This window comes from Esox lucius, chromosome 13 (genome assembly GCF_011004845.1).
Source record: "Esox lucius isolate fEsoLuc1 chromosome 13, fEsoLuc1.pri, whole genome shotgun sequence".
NCBI classification, from domain to species: domain Eukaryota; kingdom Metazoa; phylum Chordata; class Actinopteri; order Esociformes; family Esocidae; genus Esox; species Esox lucius.
The window spans coordinates 24,606,291-24,625,519 of record NC_047581.1 but is presented as its reverse complement, the minus strand read 5'-3'; the positions used below and the strand labels follow the sequence as shown (position 1 = coordinate 24,625,519).

The 19,229-nt window shown below is 41.3% G+C and overlaps 1 protein-coding gene across 1 annotated transcript; it reads left to right on the top strand.

The window, feature by feature from the left end:
• Window positions 1-10,884: 10,884 nt before the first annotated feature.
• znf703 (zinc finger protein 703) lies at window positions 10,885-14,736 on the top strand. The gene is made up of 2 exons (XM_010876635.3): window positions 10,885-11,539; window positions 12,374-14,736. The coding sequence occupies exons 1-2, from the start codon at window positions 11,288-11,290 to the stop codon at window positions 13,862-13,864; spliced, it is 1,743 nt and encodes a 580-aa protein (XP_010874937.2). The 5' UTR covers window positions 10,885-11,287; the 3' UTR covers window positions 13,865-14,736.
• The last annotated feature ends 4,493 nt before the right edge of the window (window positions 14,737-19,229 follow it).

Below are 19,229 nucleotides of genomic sequence, written 5' to 3'. Positions count from 1 at the left end.
TAGCCAATATATTTGTAAGCTGAAATACCAAAACAGGATCATTAACAGTGACATATTGCAATCCTAATTGTACTGTCTATTTTTTTGACTAATATTCCCTATAATGTTGTTTCTTTACTAAATCACAAGCAAAATATTATGTTTTAAATGTTATTCTCTTTTAACCTTCTGTGTGTATAAGATTCATGTTGATGTCTGAATGCTTTTGTCCTTGTCTTGATTAATTTGTTTTGGCTTGTTTATTGTTTTTTAACATATATTTTCTTCTTGCTTTGGCAATGTAAACATGTTTCTCATGCCAATAAAGAAGCTTTGTATTGAACTGAAAATTAGAGAAACAGAGACTATTGGATTTGCAATTAAATGTGATCTATTACATCTTAAAACTTTGATCTCTTAAAAGGATTCAGGATTTACACAACAATAATTATTCTTGGTCTCAGCTGAAATGAATGATGTGGCATGAGTCCCAAGTACGGTTTTATAGTCTGATCATTGCTGGAAAACAGAGCAAAAGAAAAAGATGAGGAAAGAAAGGAGGCTAGACAATGAGTACATGAAGTGTCCTCATCTCAGCTTGACTAGAGGGAGAGATGTTCATAAATATCCAGATGGAATCCATGGAGCTATGACTTAAGAGATAATGAAAAAAAATACCAAGGGCACGCATCAAACTCCATAAGCAGAGAGTAATGGTCTGTGTTACCTGGGTTTCCCATTATGTCTAGTGTCGACAGTAATGGAATCACCCCAGCCGCTGACATCCCTTAGCTCATAGAGAGACTTACAGGTTACTTTTCACATACAGGTTTATAGCAAAACTTGCTTAGGTCACTGTGTAGGCACAAATAGTGGCATGCTTCATAAGGTTAAAGCTCTTGTAAAATGAACAAAGTACACTCTACAGAAGACAAGAAAAAAAGAAGCAGAGACGAACCAAGTTTGTCTGAACAAGATAGAAAGGATGACATGGTCTGGATAACACAGATTGTTGACATAACCTAAGACAGACAGATCTAGTTAATCTCTCTATATCGACCGATGCGCACACAAACACTACCTTTTAATTTTATTATTTTTTCCCCCTTCACCAAAGGGATGGGCTGTCAGGCCAAGAATTCTCCCCAGCTGCTCTCCTAAAATGGATGACATTCACCAGGCCATGGATTTGGTTTTAATAACAGTTAGCATAAACACTGTAAATTTACAGCTGTGAACAACTCTCTGAAAAGAGGCCCCGATTTTGCTTACACCATAAGTCCGCTCAGCGCCCCTCCCTCACTCCTCTTTACCTTCCCTTCTCTTTCTATCTTCTATCTTTCTTTCTCTCCCTCCCTCCATCTCTCCATCCTCAGTGACAGCTGGTTGTACTCAGTATGGGTCTAACACAGTACTTTGAAATAGCAATCAATGCCTTTATACTGCAGGAAGGGCTCGTAAAAGTGTCATTGGTAAGAATATATGACACCATATTTCATAGTTTTTTTTCTTCTATTTTTAAACGCTGAGTTATGGCTGTAGAAATGTGTAATGTGTTAAGGTGATATGATGTATTTTCTGCCTTGTCCTGAAACTCATTCATCAAATAGGACCAAAAAGAAAACCGCACTTACTCCTTCACTTCAACCCTACCCCCACCACCCCCCCCCTCTTCCTTTCTGGTCCCCCGTTCTTGTAGCCTGTCTTGTGTAATTTATGATGCACCGGCAGTGTAACCTTCTGGCAGGCCCCGCAGAAGCAGCTTGCTCACTCTCCTGGCAACTAAAAAACCCTTTTATAAGGCACAAACATGGCCAAGTTATTGGTGTGCAATGCACATGCACTGGGCCTGGGAAAGGAAGGACAAAACGGATCAACGGGATAAAATGGAGATGTCAAACAAAAACAAAAAAAGGGATCAAATGAAAAATTACACAAATACGGGAACGCAAACCAAGAGAGAAATAGACAGCATGGAAGAAGGGAGATGATATAGCTAGAATATTCTTTCTGTAATCAATAGTAAGTATTGTTTTTAACAGCCAAGCGGTTGGTGGTGTTATGTAGACACACACATGCCCACACACACACATGCCCACACACACACACACACACTCTGTCTCTCACTGTCAGTCTGCAGAGCAGGGATTAATGGCTGGGCTGAAGCGGTAGCCGGGGTCAGCAGGGGAAATATTTCACATGTGTCAGCTTGGCCCGCAGCCCTTTACACGGAGTTCTAAATGAGAATGCACGCACCGATGAGAAACGGCGTATGCATGTGACTTTCTGGGGCACACATGACCGTGGAGGGGGTTAGGGTGATGTATAGGACTGTTTCACTTTCATGTATATATCTCCCATCTGTGAATTACCGCCGGGCCCCGATAGAGTGCTTTGTCACTACCCAAAGCACCTATAGAGCCAGACTACAAGACTAATGGTATGTGTCCAGCACTACGTCTGGAATGCAGCTTTTTATTGTTTTGCTTTTCAAATAAATGGTTTCCATAAAGTGAGAAATGAAATATAGGGACTAACTGCTAAATTAAATGTCACTGTGACCCTTCAACGACTGTCCATCTCTGCATGGACAGCAGAAGGGAATTAGCCTGATATTCTGGCAATATATTTATTTTGCAAATGGTACGTTTTCAGCACACTTTGAAGAGATATTAGTTATCAGTTATCTTTTGGAGGTGACAGGCTGCTATAGCCTATATAATAGCACCATTAAAACTTTGCACAGTATCTACACTGACGAATTTATAAGCCACATAGCCTGCAGTTTATGGGTTTTCCAAATGGGTCTCGATATGCAAAAAAAAAACTATTCTTCAAGTTGGTGAACATAATATGTTCCATTTAATTTGGCTATTTCTTCTCCCCTTAGCTTTTCACTAAAGTAAAACGCTGGTGATGAAAAAAAGAAATAGAGAAGATATTAGTGAATTTAGATTTTCCATTGTTACTCTATCCCGGGATTTTGCTGCAACCGCTATGACCCAGGGTTGGCACGCAACACGCTGGGAGATTAATGGGGTGGGCGGACCCATGCAATAACTGTTTGTTTGATGTGACAAGACTGATAGGCGTTGATTTACTTACACGTTGATAAGCTTTTAATTGAGCGGCTCCATCCTTCGTCACATCAAAGGAAGGGCGACCGACAAGCACCCCCTCTTACTCCTGGTCTCGATGACTGACAGGTGGGCTTACCACAGTGCTGCCGAATCGTCCGTTCTTTCCACCACCGTTCTTTTTTTTTTGTAGTTTGAAGTTTGAATATTTAGTTAGACACCATTAAACTAACGTTTCTTAGTGAATTTTACTTCCACCACAAATAGCATCTATGAACTATATGGCTTTTACCACTGGCCGTTTTAATAGCCAACAAGCCAGTAATACTAGTATTACTACTTGGAAAAGTCAAGAATTGAGCCCGTGCTTGCAAGACTGAAGACAAACTTAACACTGCCAAAACTATTTCGTTTCATGGCACAACCAAGGTCGTTTTTCTTTCAGACGTGAATAACATTGATGAAATAACTATAAATATAGGTGACAACTGATTTTTTTCTCAAAAGAAACGACGAGAGATAGCACGGATACATCGAAAGTCCTCCAGAAATAGACATTTCAGGAACTTTTGGAATACTGTTTTCAGCGTACTATGGTTTGTTATGGTACTAACCTTCTCGCATACTAATCTGGTGTACTGTATAGTATGCGACATGAGATTCGGCCCATGAATCTCAAACCACTTGCACAGATTGCCCTCTGTGGTCACCTGTTGCTGACAATTCCCAGGGTGTTTAGGGGTTAGATGAATGCAGAAACTTCTGGACGCACTCATTACTTAAATTATGCAATGCAAGGTCCAATTTAAATTAAACAATTAAGAAATTGTAATTTACAGATCCTATCGATTGTAGTCATGAATGGATTTCCTGATTGGTTGCCTAATTTTATATGTTATACAGGTCGTACCTACTAAAACTTGTTGGTTATTGACAAACTATGGCAGTGCCCTTAAATAAAATATCTAGACTAAAGACCACCCCAGTGACAATCTTCCACTTGAACCTGTTCTTTCACATGCTAATATGACAAGGGGGTTGTCTTAGGCTATATGCATTAATTAATAACTCAAATTATTGTTCATTTTGCAACAATATATACACAAAATCATAATTTGGAGTCAGAAAAGGCAGACATATTTTTCTTTTTTTATTTCTTTTTAATTTTTGGGTCATTTATGTAAGCCCTATTTGGAATTATGAACATCTGTATTTGATCCCTTAGAAGCCAGCAAATTTGCTAATTCAAATGTATTTGCTAGATATGGATGCTGATATTTGGATGGCAGGGTGTGTGATGGTGGAGTATTTGACCAGTAACTGGAAGGTTGCCAGATCAAATCCTCAAGGTAATTATTTTTGTGTCTTTCTTTCCATGCCAAAGGCAGGAAACCCCTGATTAATCCTAGGTTGTTGACATTGTGCAACTTACTGTAAAATAACAGTAAATACATGTTCTATAGTTATTAGATTTCATTAAAAACATATTTTTTCTAATATAGCCTGTTTGTTTTGCAATGAGATAGTAAGCTCAATAAAGCATTGTGTGCATGCATGTGATTTTATGTTACACAGGTGTGTCCATAAAATGACACACCTGTGTAATTCCATAAAGTGGAATGCGTGAGATGATGAAGATACTGTGAGTCTGTGACTTTGAGTCTGAGTAGAGGAAACAGCAGTGAGTTTAACAAGTGTGAGGAATGTGCATGAGATTTAATTTGCACAGATGATGCACCCAGATGGCATCTTATTACTGGTGTAGTGCACTACTTTTGACCAGTACCCATTGTCCATGGTCAGGGAAACTGCTCTATATAGGGAATAGGGTGGTATTTAAGACAAAAATCTGAGCATTTACTGCTCTGGAACCTGTCATGGGTCTTGTGAATGCCTCGATTGTACTTCTATCAAACGCTTTCTCTGGACCAATGGAAAAACACCTTTTGATGTCAACTAAAATTTCACACAATCTGATTTGAGTCAGATGTAGTCAGACAGTGAGTCAGTCAGTCTGTTATCCCTGGGCATTCCCCCACCTGCAAATACTACTCCTTATAACTTCTCCACGTGGAGTGCAATAACTGCTTTTATATCCTAATGATTAAGAAACTGCATTTGTGATGTACACACCCTCATGCTAATGTGCGTACGTGTCTGTGCTTTTGTAAAGGTAAGAAGAGAATCTCTGGATCATACTAGGATCCCCTTTTTTAGGAAATATGTTTCAGTCCAACATTAACACTGCCAGGGAAGTCCATATGCACCTACACTACTGTTCAAATGTTTGGGGTCACTTAGAAATGTCTGTGTTTTCCATGAACACATACATTAAATTAGTTTGAATAGGAAATAGAGCTAAATTAATAGGAAATGTAGTCATTGACAAGGTTAGAAATAATCATTTTTAATCAAAATAATAATTGTCCTTCAAACTTTGCTTTTGTCAACAAAACCTCCATTTGCAATAGTGACTGCGTTGCATACCTTAGGCATTCTAGTTGTCAATTTGTTGAGGTAATCTGAAGAGATTTCACCCCATGCTTCCTGAAGCACCTCCCACCATTTGGATTGGCTTGATTTCTTATGTACCAAACGATCAAGCTGCTCCCACAACAGCTCAATCGACACCACGATGGAAGACATGATTTGTGACAATGACGATTCAGCCTACAGGGAAGAGGTCATGGACCCAAAGGGAAGGTTCGCTGACAACAACCTGGCCCTCAACGCAAAGAACACTATACGTTTTGAAGAGGCGGAAGAAGGCCCGCCTGCCTTTCAGGATCCTTGTGAACTTTTACTGCTGCGATATCGAGAGCATTCTGATAAACTACGCCATAATTTAGCAGCTGCTTCATAGCCAAACAGAAGGCCCTGCAATGGGTGGTGAAAACCGCCCAGCACATGACTGATGCCCAGCTTCCTGCCATCACAGACCTCCAGCGCAAGCGGTGTCTACACAGGGTGTGCGGGATAATCAGGGACCCTTCACACCCATGCCACAATCTATTTGCCCTCCTGCTCCCTTATAACAGTTGTTATACACAGGTCTACCTAGGGGACCTTAGTGCTGCTATCTCTGCATCCTGGTTGCTCATGCTTCTCTACTACATTACTCCTTTATCTGCCTCATTTGCACATCAAGAATGCCATTTAGAAACTGCCATTTGAACCCCAACAACTATTATCCCACTTGTAACATACACTATACCTAATGCTTGTAAACTTTCTGCCCTCCTTTATATGCCTTAATTGCACATTTAGTATTGCCATTCATTTGCCTTCTTTGCACATCTGCATATTCCACTTGTAATATACATATACTTTATACTTCTAAATACTTCAAGATTTTCTGTCCTGTATTTGCACTTCTGGTTAGATGCTAACTGCATTTTGTTGTCCTGTACTTGTACTGTTCAATGACAATAAAGTTGATTCTAGTCTAAATAGTTCTTGCATAGTTTGAAGATGCACTTTGGGTCATTGTACTGTTGTAGGAGGAAATTGGCTCCAATCAAGTGCCGTCCACAGGGTATGGCATGATGATTGCCTTCCTTCTTCAAGATCCCTTTTACACTGTACAAATCTCCCACTGTACCACCACCAAAGCACCCCCAGACCATCACATTGCCTCCACTGTGCTTGACCGATGGGTCACACGAATGTTCTTCTTTGTGATCCGAACACCTCAAACTCCACCAAAGCAATACTTTTCCAATCTTCCTCTGTCCAGTGTCTGTGTTCTTTTGCCCATCTTAAGCTATTCTTTTTATTGGCCAGTCTGAGAAATGGCTTTTATTTCTCTGAACACGAATAGACTGATGAGTTTCAGAAGAAAGTTATTTGTTTCTAGCCATTTTGAACCTGTAGTCGATCCCACAATTGATGATGCTCCAGATACTCAACTAGTCTAAAGAAGGCCAGTTTTATTCCTTTAATCAGTTTTCAGCTGTGCTAACATAATTGCAAAAGGGTTTTCTAATGATCAATTAGCCTTTAAAACTATGAACTTGGATTGGCAAATACAATGTGCCATTGGAACACATGACTGATGGTTGCTGATAATGGTCTTCTGTATTCCTATGTAGATATTCTGTAAAGAAATCTGTTTTGAGCTACAATAGTATTTTTCAGTATTAACAATGTCTACACTGTATTTCTGATCAATGTTATTTTAATGTGCTCTTTAGAAAACATGGACATTTCTAAGTGACCCCATACTTTTGAACAGTAGTGTATTTCGGAAATTGCTTGACTTTTGACCAGGGACCTGCTATGAGCACTGACCAGAAATTGTGCACTAGAGTGGGACTACAGTGTTTTTTGGGGACGTAATGCATTGTTCTGGTGTGATGATCAAGCAGGTAGGCAGGCAAAGTGCATAATAAGTGGGGTGTTGGAGAGAGACTGGGCTGACAAGAGACACTCTAAATCCTAAAACTGGAGGGAGAAGTGTCTCAGCCGCAGCACTATTACTTTACTGGAGAGAAAACTACAGTTAGCCACAGAGCTAGTACTAAACTGGAGAAAGATGTCAGCCAAACTGGCAGTGCTAGCATAGAACCACATTATTGTACCGCAGATACTATATACGAATATCCCATGTGTTCATGTGTGCGCATGCATTCATGTGAGTTTGTTTGCCTGGATGTGTGAGAGAGAGAAAGATGGAAAGAGTCCTAGAGAAAGAGAACTGTGTGTACAGTAGTTTTTCTGGACGTTTTTAAACTATTTGTCCAGCATGGAATGTTGCCTACTATGCCATGTCTGCTACACCCCATAAAACTGTCTTGTTTTCTCTCTGCGTTTTATTATTCCTGGAGAACACACAGATGGGCCGGAGCAGCAGAGCCCAGCCTCAAGCCTGTATTCCCATTCCACACACCCCATAAGTCACTCACAGATCATTAAATAGGAGTTATTTACATTCATTTCTCCTCCTCTCCCTCTTTTATCAGTTTTCTCTTTGTGCATGTAGCATACAGTAGATCGGTCCAAAATGACATATTCCTTATTTACTGCACTATTTTTGACCTAGGCCTAGAGTCTTTTACAAACTCAACTCAGTTGAGAGTTAACCTACTAATTCTTGCATCAAACACTTTATTTTACTCGTAGAGTAGGTAGGTAGAGAATTGAAAGAAATGCCTCACATCCATTAACTCTAGCTTGAAATAGTATGGCTGATTTTTCTCAAGTGAGTCAGACACCAAATTTTCACCAGTTAAATGAATAAGGCAGCCAATGACGGTTGGTGCCTACTACTGGCCTCACTGAGTATAAATCACTAAGACAAGACATCGGGGCATGTTGTTGGGGTCCTCTAGTGTCAGTTGCCTAGCCATGTTCGTATAGCCAAAGGACAGGTCAAAGCGTTTTGTTAGACTGCTGTTCTAGTAAAGACCGTTGCTTTGATATGGCTACGCAAAGGCAAATGCCTTGAGGGCCAAAGAGGTTTCTACTGCTGAGCGCCCTCCTGACGGGAAACCTGCCCCTTAAATATCAACAACAGGAAATGGCCATCAGTCACCAACACGCCACAACAGCTGTTACCAGCCCTACTTCAAGGCAAAACATGAAAGGAGCTGCTCCCCGTTGTTTCAGCCCCCCCTCTTGTTTCATTCTCTCGCCCTTTGTGTCTTTTTCCTCTTTTGCCCTCCTCCAGGTCTCATTTTTATACCCCTCCTTCTTTAACCCACCCCACTCACACATCCGCAACTTATCCTCTCTTTTCCTCTCTTTCTGAGCTGACATCCCTCTTGCAAATACAGAACTGAGTCATGTCGGCAAATGACTTGAGTTATAAGCATGGCACGTTTCCTTGTGAAGCTTCTTGAAAGCTTTGGATCAGCAGTAGACAGAGAATATAAATATATAGTCAGTTTAATTCTTGACTGCCTTGAAGCCTAGCCTACTGTTGAATTGTCCTGTAAATATAATAATCAACCCTTGTATACGTCATGCGTTTATACATCTTTCATCCCACGGTGGTGACAGAATAAAACAAACAGGCCAACGGACACAATTTGAAAAGGGAGATCACATCACACTTAGTGTTGAGTACATCTGCATTTGCATGTTCTTGGATCTGGCCAGGTTATTCAAGCGAATGCTGCAGTGTATAGGTGATAAGTGATGGCTAAGCCTAATGATGACAAGTCAAACAGTGATCCTGTTGAGTGAGGCAGAAGAAGTGACTTCATCTATCCACCCCCAGTCAGCCAGCCAACATACTCCCTTTCCTCTTAACTGCAGATAAATTGCATTAGTCATTATAATCAAGGGCTAAACTGCTGACAGCACTTGATAAGCTCCATCACAGACTTTCTGTCCCATTATTACACACAAGCAGCACAGGAAAGCCCTTTATTTATTGTTCTCTTGAGTCATTGAGTTTGTCAGCTTCGTTTTCTCTTTGTCTAACAGGGTTAAGTGAACAGTGTGGTGTTGTTGAGGACAGAACAGGCAGATTCAGCCGTTGCTTTGGAGGGTAAAATAAAACACTGCAAAACACATGATACAAGATGGGTTGTTTCCCAACTCAACTTGCTTGTGTGCTTAACAATAAGACTGCAAAGGTGCTGTATTGTTGTATCCATTAAAATAACTGATTGGTGTAGCAATTGGTGTAGCGGTTAAGTCACTGCCTCCCAATCCAGCTCTGTCATTTCAGACACAATCTTGGTTGTGACACACCAATGAGGCCAAGGTGTTCACATGTCAGCACCGACTGTGGTGAGGTTGGTTTTAAGACAAGGTTTGCTTCACAGCAAAGTAGCAGCTATTTGTGGTTGGTCAGGCACATGCAAGCACAATTGTGTTTGTTGGCCAGATAATGCATTCTCCTCCCAGAGCATAGGTGCAGGTGAGTTCTTCCTGGTGGTGTGAACAGTGTGACAAGAAGCAGAACTGCTTGGCAAGATGTTCTTTGGAGGACCTATGTCTCGATCATTGACTCCTTAGATTGCAGATGCCATAAGCGCAAATTGAATGACACAAAATTCGGAGTGGGGAAATGCAGAGAAATTGTGGAGAAATAAGTAGGCTACTTAATAAAAAAATAAGACTACTGAATTAAGGAAACGATTAGTAAGTATGACCTGTATGATAACAATACCATCTGATGAATGGGGGTTCATCTTGTTCCTGTGTTGTCATGCAGTTACAGTTGGGTTGTTATAACTGTTATATTTAGGCTGATTTGTGTCCTACTGAATTGAAAAATGTTTATGCATTGCCTTTAAATCAAGAGGTGACATTATGGCGTCATGTGGTCCTTTGGGATCACAATGAGAACTACAATGTCAGACAATTCATGACAAATGTAGGAACAGAGTAGGATACACATCAACGTTTCTTTGTTTCAGCAGGAATGTAATGGAGTCTGTCAGGCTTAATTTTGCAATAATACAATCAATTAATTTTGTAATGAGATTAGTTAAAATACCATCCCTACTTTGCCAGATTTACATGAAATATGACATTTAATTACTTACAATTAATTAATTTGTTTTACTTCCAAAATTTTAAATTAATGTTAAAAAGCTGCTTTTCTGCATTTAAGTCGTGTACCCAGGCATTTACATGAACTACCTAACAACCTTTTATTTCAAATCAAAACTATTTTTGCAAGCTATGTATGGTAAATTGCAGTTACCATAAAGTGTCTATACATTAGGCTATATTTTTACAACAGTGCTTGGGATGTGCCACGCCTCCAAAAGAGTGCCGTCCCCCTTATTACCAATGCGGGAACTCGCGATTGGACGGCGGCTTCTAGCAGTGAAATTCCTCCTCTTGAGATCTTTAGTATGTGAAATGAGCATGGAACTGCCTGTTGTATGAACAGAGAGAGATATCGTGGGACAGCGACGCATCAGAGTGGTCGTGTCCGCTTCGGGGATATTCTATTTGGTCGTTTTTTTTCTTCCGTGTTGGTGAAAACTGACTACTAAGACTGACGGAAGGAAGGACTTGTCCATTCTAAGGAAAGTATTTAAGGGCAGAAGATTGGATCAAGGAATGTTCACATTTGAAAGAATCCTTCCTTTTTAAAGACATTAATTTGATCTGATTCGGGGAACCTCTGCTGTCGTTGGTGTATTTGGATTAAAACAGACCGGGTACTTATACTTGATTAATTGATTTTCTCACCGTACATAAATGTATTTCGACTGGCACCTACACGTTCCCTGCCCTCGCACCAACTCTGCGCCACCCCGATCCAGATGAACAATTTTCCTGGTGGATCAGAAGCGCATTTACGCAGTCTGTCCTCTGAGTGCACTGGTACAGAAAGTGGTAATTCATCCCAGATAGGAACGAAAAGACGGTTGATTTCCCTACGTTCTCCCACAGACCCAACGCGCCAGGCTAAAAGGCTTCCCATTCGGATTCTAAAGATGTTGACCGCACATAGCGGCCACTTGCTACACCCGGAGTATCTCCAGCCCCTGACTTCCGCGCCAGTAAGCATTGAGGTGAGCAAAGTACACAATAAACTGTAAAATTGTTTGACCAGCATCGACAGTGTTAATGTCTGGAATTATTTATATATATATATATATATATATATATATATATATATATATATATATATATATATATATCCCGCGTAGTTCACGATATTACGACCAAGCAAATTATCTATATACGCTACGCGTCAACACTTTGTTTTAATACAATTTATGTTTTTTTTCTTTAAAAAAATGTATTTTAAATTACACATGATTCAGCGAACTAGATTATAAAATCCATCTTTCAAATTGAAAGCCTTTTATAGAGTCGCCCTTTTAGATATAAATAGGTCACTGTCTATGCTCTGTTATTTGTTTAATTGTCTGTAAAAACAGTTCTATAATTCCTAAATCTTCCCCAATTAGAACATATATTTACCCCATGCCAACATTGCAGTCATATATTCTCAGAATTCTTTCTTTTAGATTTTTTTTTAGTAGGCCTAATGCAAAAGCTGCTGAATAAAATAAGCAGAATGATATAGCCTTCCATGAAACCTGCTTCCCTGAAAGGATATTTGACTCATGGGTTAATTTATGACTTACATTTGCAATACATTTTACTCCTTGTTGTGATGACAGTTTCTTGAATGGAAATTACATCCATGTGTTTTGTTTTTTGGCCTATTAATTGCTACTTGCTTTGGTACATTTCTAGTAGAAATTATACTCTAATACTACATGTTAATTACTGTATCGCAGCCAAATATTTACCAAATAACCGTCTAATTGTATAGGATATGCATGTAGAGTGTTTTGAAGTAGCTATGTACTCATCTTGTCTCTCTCTCCCTTCAGCTGGATGCCAAGAAGAGTCCCCTGGCCCTGCTGGCTCAGACCTGCTCTCAGATTGGCAAGCCAGACCCCCCCTCCTCATCCAAGCTGGGTTCCCTCTCTAGTGAAAAAGACCCATCCGGACGCTCTTCCAGCTCCAGCCACAAGTCTGGAGACCAGCACCAATCCCTGGAGGATAAGTCCAGCTTCAAACCTTACAATAAGGCTGGAGGGGAATGCCGTAAGGATGGGTTGGTGGCCAAGAGCACTACAGACAAAGCTGGCTTCAGGGTGCCCAGCAGTGGATCCGGGAGCGGCAGCTCTTGCCCGTCCTTTCCCCCACACGCCACCTCCCCCAGCTCCAGCTCCCCTCCTCTGCACTCCCAGGGCCAGTCACACAGGCAGACTCAGTCCCCCTCAATGCAGCAGCAGCCATCACACTCTCAGAACCTGCACATGGACAACAAGCCTGTAAGCTCAGACCAGGCTAGCTCTGACAGTAACAGCAGTACCGGCAAAAAAGACTCTGATCACACCAAGGAGAGGCTAGACGGGGCCCAGCTAGCCAACTCCAGTCACATGCGAGCTAGTGCCAACTCCAGCAATGCCAGCTCCGCTAGCAGCCCCCGGCCAGAGAGCAAGCCTGACCCGCAGTCCTCTCAGCCTGGACTAGTCTCCGGACACATTGCCCCAGTCTCCCCCTTCAAACCTGGCCATTCTGTTTTCCCTATGCCCCCTGCCTCCATGGGCTACCACGGCTCCATAGTGGGAGCCTATGCGGGATACCCCTCTCAATTCCTGGATCATACCAAGTCTAGTCTAGGGATGGGGATCCCAGGGAAGCACCCCAGCTCCAGTCCCCTCACCGGGGCGTCACCTCCGTCTCTCATGCAGGGTCTATGCAGGGACCCGTACTGTCTGACTTACCCCAATGCCCCACATCTAGGAGGAAGCAACTGCAATACCTGTGTCCACGACCCCTCCTCCCTAAAATCGGGTTTCCCAATAATGTACCCATCACACCACCTCCATTCCCTCCACCCGAACTCTCTGTCTTCCACCAACCCCACCCTATCCCACCCGCTGTACACCTATGGCTTCATGCTGCAGAATGAGCCCCAGCCCCACGCCTGTAACTGGGTGTCAGTAGGAGGGCCGTGTGACAAACGTTTCTCCACATCAGAGGAGCTGCTGGCCCATCTGCGTACTCACACAGCTCTCCCTGGTGGACTAGAAAGTAAGCTCCTCTCTGCCTACCCCTCCTCTGTCTCCTCAGCTGCCTCCTGCCACCTACACCTTCCACAGCCTGGCAGCCCCGGCAATCTGCCCAGCTCCTTCTCCCTGCGGGGTTCACCTGGCCTGAGCCTTGCCCGCTACCATCCTTACTCCAAGGCCCACCTGCCCGGAGCCCCAGGCCTGCCAATGCACTCCCTGCAAGCCTCCTCCCCCTACTACTCCCCCTACGCTCTCTACAGCCAGAGACTGGGCTCAGCCTCCGCCCTTGGCTACCAGTGATGTAACACGACAGAGATGACAGAACAGGCACGAGCTGGACACCTCCGAAATGCACAGTGGATGGATGGACCAGGCTCGATATGGACAGAAGGGGTCCTTGCCCGTCTCTAGAACAAGGAGGCCTCGGCCTGCCCGCCTGGAATACCCCCTGTTAAGACACAGGATTCAGAATGTCATTTCAATGGCATGAGACCCCAATGGTGATGGCTGGTCAGCATTACAGGGTCAGAGACATTGGTGTGTGGACCAGACACCTGTCTGAGAAAAGAAAGAAGCTTGAATTTGGTTGGATGATATTGTGGGATTTCAATGGCTTCTTGATTTTATTTTACATTCTTTTTTTGTGATCCCTACCAGGACTGAAGCTGTGTATTTATTTTTCACTTGAGCGCTTGGCATTCAAATTTGCAGAAAGTTTGCTATACAAATGAATTGTTCATAATTGTTCACTAATTGAAATATTTTAATGATAGTATTATTATGCATATCATACAGTCTTTAAATAAAGTTTTGCACCATGGCATATACGGACGTTGTTTTTTTGTTTGTTTTTGCTTAAAGTTTTTCCCCCGTCCTTTTTTTCTGAAGGAATTAGATTTTCTTCTACTTTCCTCAATTTCTGCTGTAATATTATTATTTTGTGGCTATACTCTGGTGGAGAAGCGCATGTCCTGACAATGAACGTCTTCTTGATGAATTGCCATTCATTTTGTATTTGTACATAAGAAAATATGTAATATTTTTTCAAGTGTTATTGAGTTAGCTCTTTGCCACTGAAAGGGGATTAATTCAAACAAATTTCCAACACTTAACGATGGTAGTCCATCTGACAGGGAAGTCTTATTTTGTTTAATAAATGATACTTGATTGCATTTAATGTTTTTTTGTCATAATTTAATGCGTATCATGTATGGTTATAAGAGTATGCTATTTCTTGGTTTACTAAATTAAATAGTTTGTTGCAATGCTATAATGCTACAATTATCTACAGTTTAGCTAAGGACCAGGTTTTGATTTAGTATGCTACAGAGATATAGCTATGTGTACCATTTGAAAATAAATGCTTTTTTTGTACTGGATTAAGATTTAAAATTGTCCCAGAAAAGGCAGATCAGCTCAACTATGCCAATTTCTTTCTAAAAATGATTCTCACCCTTAACTGGGCCACAACTTTGGGAGTGCAGGCCAGGGTTTAATTGCTGATGCTTGTTTGTTAGGGGGCAGAATAGCAATCTCAGCATCACTGTGGCTTGCTGGATGTCTCTGAGTCAGTGGGATTTCAATAATGACTGGAGGGATGCCGACCCTGGCTCTTCTCCCTGTCTGACGGATGGCTCTGCTACACAAAGGCCAGGGCTGACAATGGGAGGCAGTTAATAGAGAAATATTCATCAAAGCTCCTGACACCCTGTCCTCCCCAGAGAGGATGAGCATCGCCTTTTTACCAGGCATTGAAAACAACGTGAGTGTGTCCCAAATAGCATCCTATTCCCTAAGTACAAGTACAAGTTCCCTAACAACGGGCTTCGGTCAAAAGAGGTGCACTACATTGAGAGTACTATTTGGGACCGATGCAGCGGCCCTCTCCTGGTGGGGGAGAACATGTTAGGTCACTGGTTACTGTTAAACCCACTGATTTTTGCTCTGCCTGGAGTACCGTTGGAGTAGCCACTAATGTTCTGTTTTTACCAGTAGGCTGATGATCTCATGAGTCTTCTCAAATACCTGTAGAGGTCCTAGTACCCCTGGTTGGTTTTATCTGAGTTTTTTGTTTCTAGTATTGGTTAATTATATTGAGGAATAATGTTAGCCTGGGCAGCAACAAGATCATAGACAAAAATGGAGCTGAAGCACACCCAACGTTTACGACGTGTTACTAACTGGCTTTGTAATAATACAAATGAGATTTTGCAGTTTGCAATATGTACATAATGTGTGATGTAGCACATGACTGGATTACAGGGTACACAAGAAACCGGGATCATGTTGGCTCATGAGCGCCACAGTACTGTGTGAAGTCTCCCTCAACATCAAAGGATTGGATCGTGGTTTACAGGAAACGGAACGATGGACACTACTCCAACCACATCACCAGGGTTCAATTGACTGGGTCGAGACTACGTTCCTTCTGAATACATCAGTGAGACATTAACATGCACCACCCGCACACACACAGCTGTGAAAAATGCACATTAGTGCCTCTTACACCTTTTGAAGATTTGGCATGTGGCCTCTGATTCTGAAAGGTTTCTACAGCAGGAACAGCAAATGGTAACAGTAGATCTTGTCTAGAATTGACAGGACCCTGTACAGATTCTACCCACAAGCCATAAGACCGGTAAAATGGCCTGCGTGATTATTACTCAGTGACCATCTGGACTATCTGCTTGGTCCCGTTTTTGCACTGACCCTTTGGTCCTGACTTAATGCACATACAATTTCATCACTGTTACTGTTTAATATTTAATTCCCAGGACACAGTAGCCCACCTACATGTACATAAACCTACATAAACATGTACATAAAAATACCAACTACTCAACATATCAGCTTTGTCCTGGTACTTCGTGTCTAACCATGCTGTTGTCACTGATTTTTCTTTGTGCGCATATTCCAATTTTTCTACAGTTTTCATTTATTTTCAACTATTCCTGTCTCTTTGTGTTTCCCTTTTTAGCTCTAAACTGTTGGAAAAGAAAGTGTTTCACTGTCAGTTTGCATTTGTTATTTACTCAGAATGTGGCAAATCTCCTTTTGCTGCTCTATTTTGACTAACTACTCGGATCAGATGTGTTTTGGGCTTAGCATTCCCTGTGACTGTTCAAGCTCACTTCTCATCCTAAATGTGACAGCATTTGGTTTGTTTCAACGAATCCACTTTTTAACAGAAATTATACAAAAATCCAACACAGATCTTTATGTAATTCCCGTGTTTTTGTGTCTCGGTTTATTTTCTCTTCAGCCTAAATAAGACAAGTGTCTAGGATTGGTTTATCCAGGAGTGAGAGGCTACACTCAGTCTCATGGGTGGCTATTGACCCAGACTCCCCCAGCTAGAGGCACTCTTGGTTCATTAGCACTCCAGACAGGAGAGACAGAGAGAGGCCAGTACAGGTGTCACTTGACAGGGCCATTAACAAAATAGATCACCCTTCCAAACTGCGGTGGGCTGGCCAGCTCCAGACCAGCAAGGTCACTTTGCCCTGAGAGCTGAGCACGGGAACTCATCGGGAGGGACACATTCTTCATCCCCAGGGACAAGCTGTGGCCCGCAGATGTGGAGTCTTCCACACATTATAGCCTGTCTAGGTTCTTTACCTGTTTTTAAGGTTGGAACTGAGGCTGGAATTAAAACTAGGATGGAGACAATAACAATAACTATTGTTTTGAGTTTTTGCTTTCAAAAAAAAGAATCCAGCATTATGGAAACATGCTGTTAAAAGGGCCATTAACTGGGTCATAGGCTGGTTTGATGTTGCCACCTATGGGTCTTTTGTAGAAGTGCAGCTTATATTTGATTGATTCCTGAATTTGTTTGTCTTTGCCACAAATGTACATGTCTGTTGGATTTGTATAACCGGGTTGTTGTGTAAATATGGTAGTAAATACCAGAGCTTCAATTTTAATGTCCTAAGGAGTAAGGCTGGCCCTTAACATTTTTTATGAGAGATCTGTGTCACAGCAGCATATTAGAGGAGGGCCTAGCAGCAGAGGTCAAGCTGAGGGGAATACTTTCAATCTAGTCCAGAGGGAGGAATTAATTCTGCTGTCGCCCATTTACACTCGTTCATCAAATGCCTCACTATTCTTTCCATCTCAGTACTCTCATCAATCTCACTCTACATCTATCTTTCTCCCCTCTCACTGCTCCAGCTGAGTCAACACCCAGATACTCAATTTCTGTCACCTCCGCTCTGCAGGTTGGCTGGGTTAAGAAGTGACCTACGGCTTACATCCAGGGTTGGCTAGATTACTTGAGAAATGTAATCTGTTACAGTTACTACACTGAAATTATACCATTAATCAAACCTTGGTCAATTGATCCAAAAAAGACACACTTTTATATTTTAGCAGTTGACCCAGTGTAGATAAATGTATTTGGTTCAACCTGTATTAGTAAACCAATGTAAATCATTCGGTTAGGTTTAACCTGTTTTAAGTTTTTATTAGTGTAGATTCTCATTTTGATAGTCTAATTTGCATATATATTAGCATGCCTTTAAATATGTGAGTGATACCCACCCATGAGTGTGTTGTTGCACTCAAAGGTTTGCAATCCTTAAACTTCCAGCAGGCATGTGCTAAATTCATACTGTTCTCATAACATAAATGCATGGAACTCACAGCACTGTTGGCTTCTAACAGGGTCAGTTGTAGGCAGAAGTGGTTGACTACTAGGTCTCTCCAGACAAAAAGAGTTAAGGGCAGAGTCGTCGCTAGGATCCCAATACATTCGTCGCTTAGTATGAATTTACATGCTAGCGGCCTACACGTCTACATTGTCATAACATGCAATCGTAATTATAGATTAATAGATCAGGGGTTATTTTTTAATTATTATTATTTCTGGTAAATTTGAGATCTGGATGCCCAAGCCACTGGGGAAGGGTGCCCTAAATCTAACTTCACTTGGGACCTCCAAACATTTAGAGCCAGCTACTGGGTTTTAAATATTGACTAGCCAAGTGGTAACTTGATATCACCCACAACAGACATTCAAAGCACCTGAATGACCTGTGAGTTTGCTTATTAATCATGATCAGGACAAGTACATCAATTCCAACAAGCATCTCTGTAATGGGTGCAATAAATCCAACCACTTAAAGGTTGGAATAGGTTAGGAAAATTAAGATGATTAATTACTTTTCATAATAAAACAGAGTAATCAATATGTGCATGGAGAACAGAAGATGCTAAAATTAACCTTTTGCAGCAAAGCTTTCTGGGAAATGTTGCTGGTGCCAACCTAAAAAACATACATCAAATGAAACTGAAATACTTAGGCTAACACTCTGCAGGCAATTTTACTTGATCTAAAAATATCTGGTTCTACAACTAAACTAATAATTTTAAACTGATATGAAATGAATTGGATGAACAACAACTGGTAATAACTTTTTTCAGTGTAGTTACCTGTGCAAAATCATAATCAGTAACTTTTTTGAAGAAACAAACTCAGTTATGGAATCTCAAGACTTTATTATGGATTTCCTTTAAACAGATATTAGAAGACTGAAAGAATACATCATACACATTTGTTGTAATCATAGAGGTCTGTAACTTGTGGCCTGACTTGCTTAGTTTAAAAAAAACTTTGGTCAATGCTGAATTCAGTATATCTAAGAAAACAGGTTTCATCATGTTT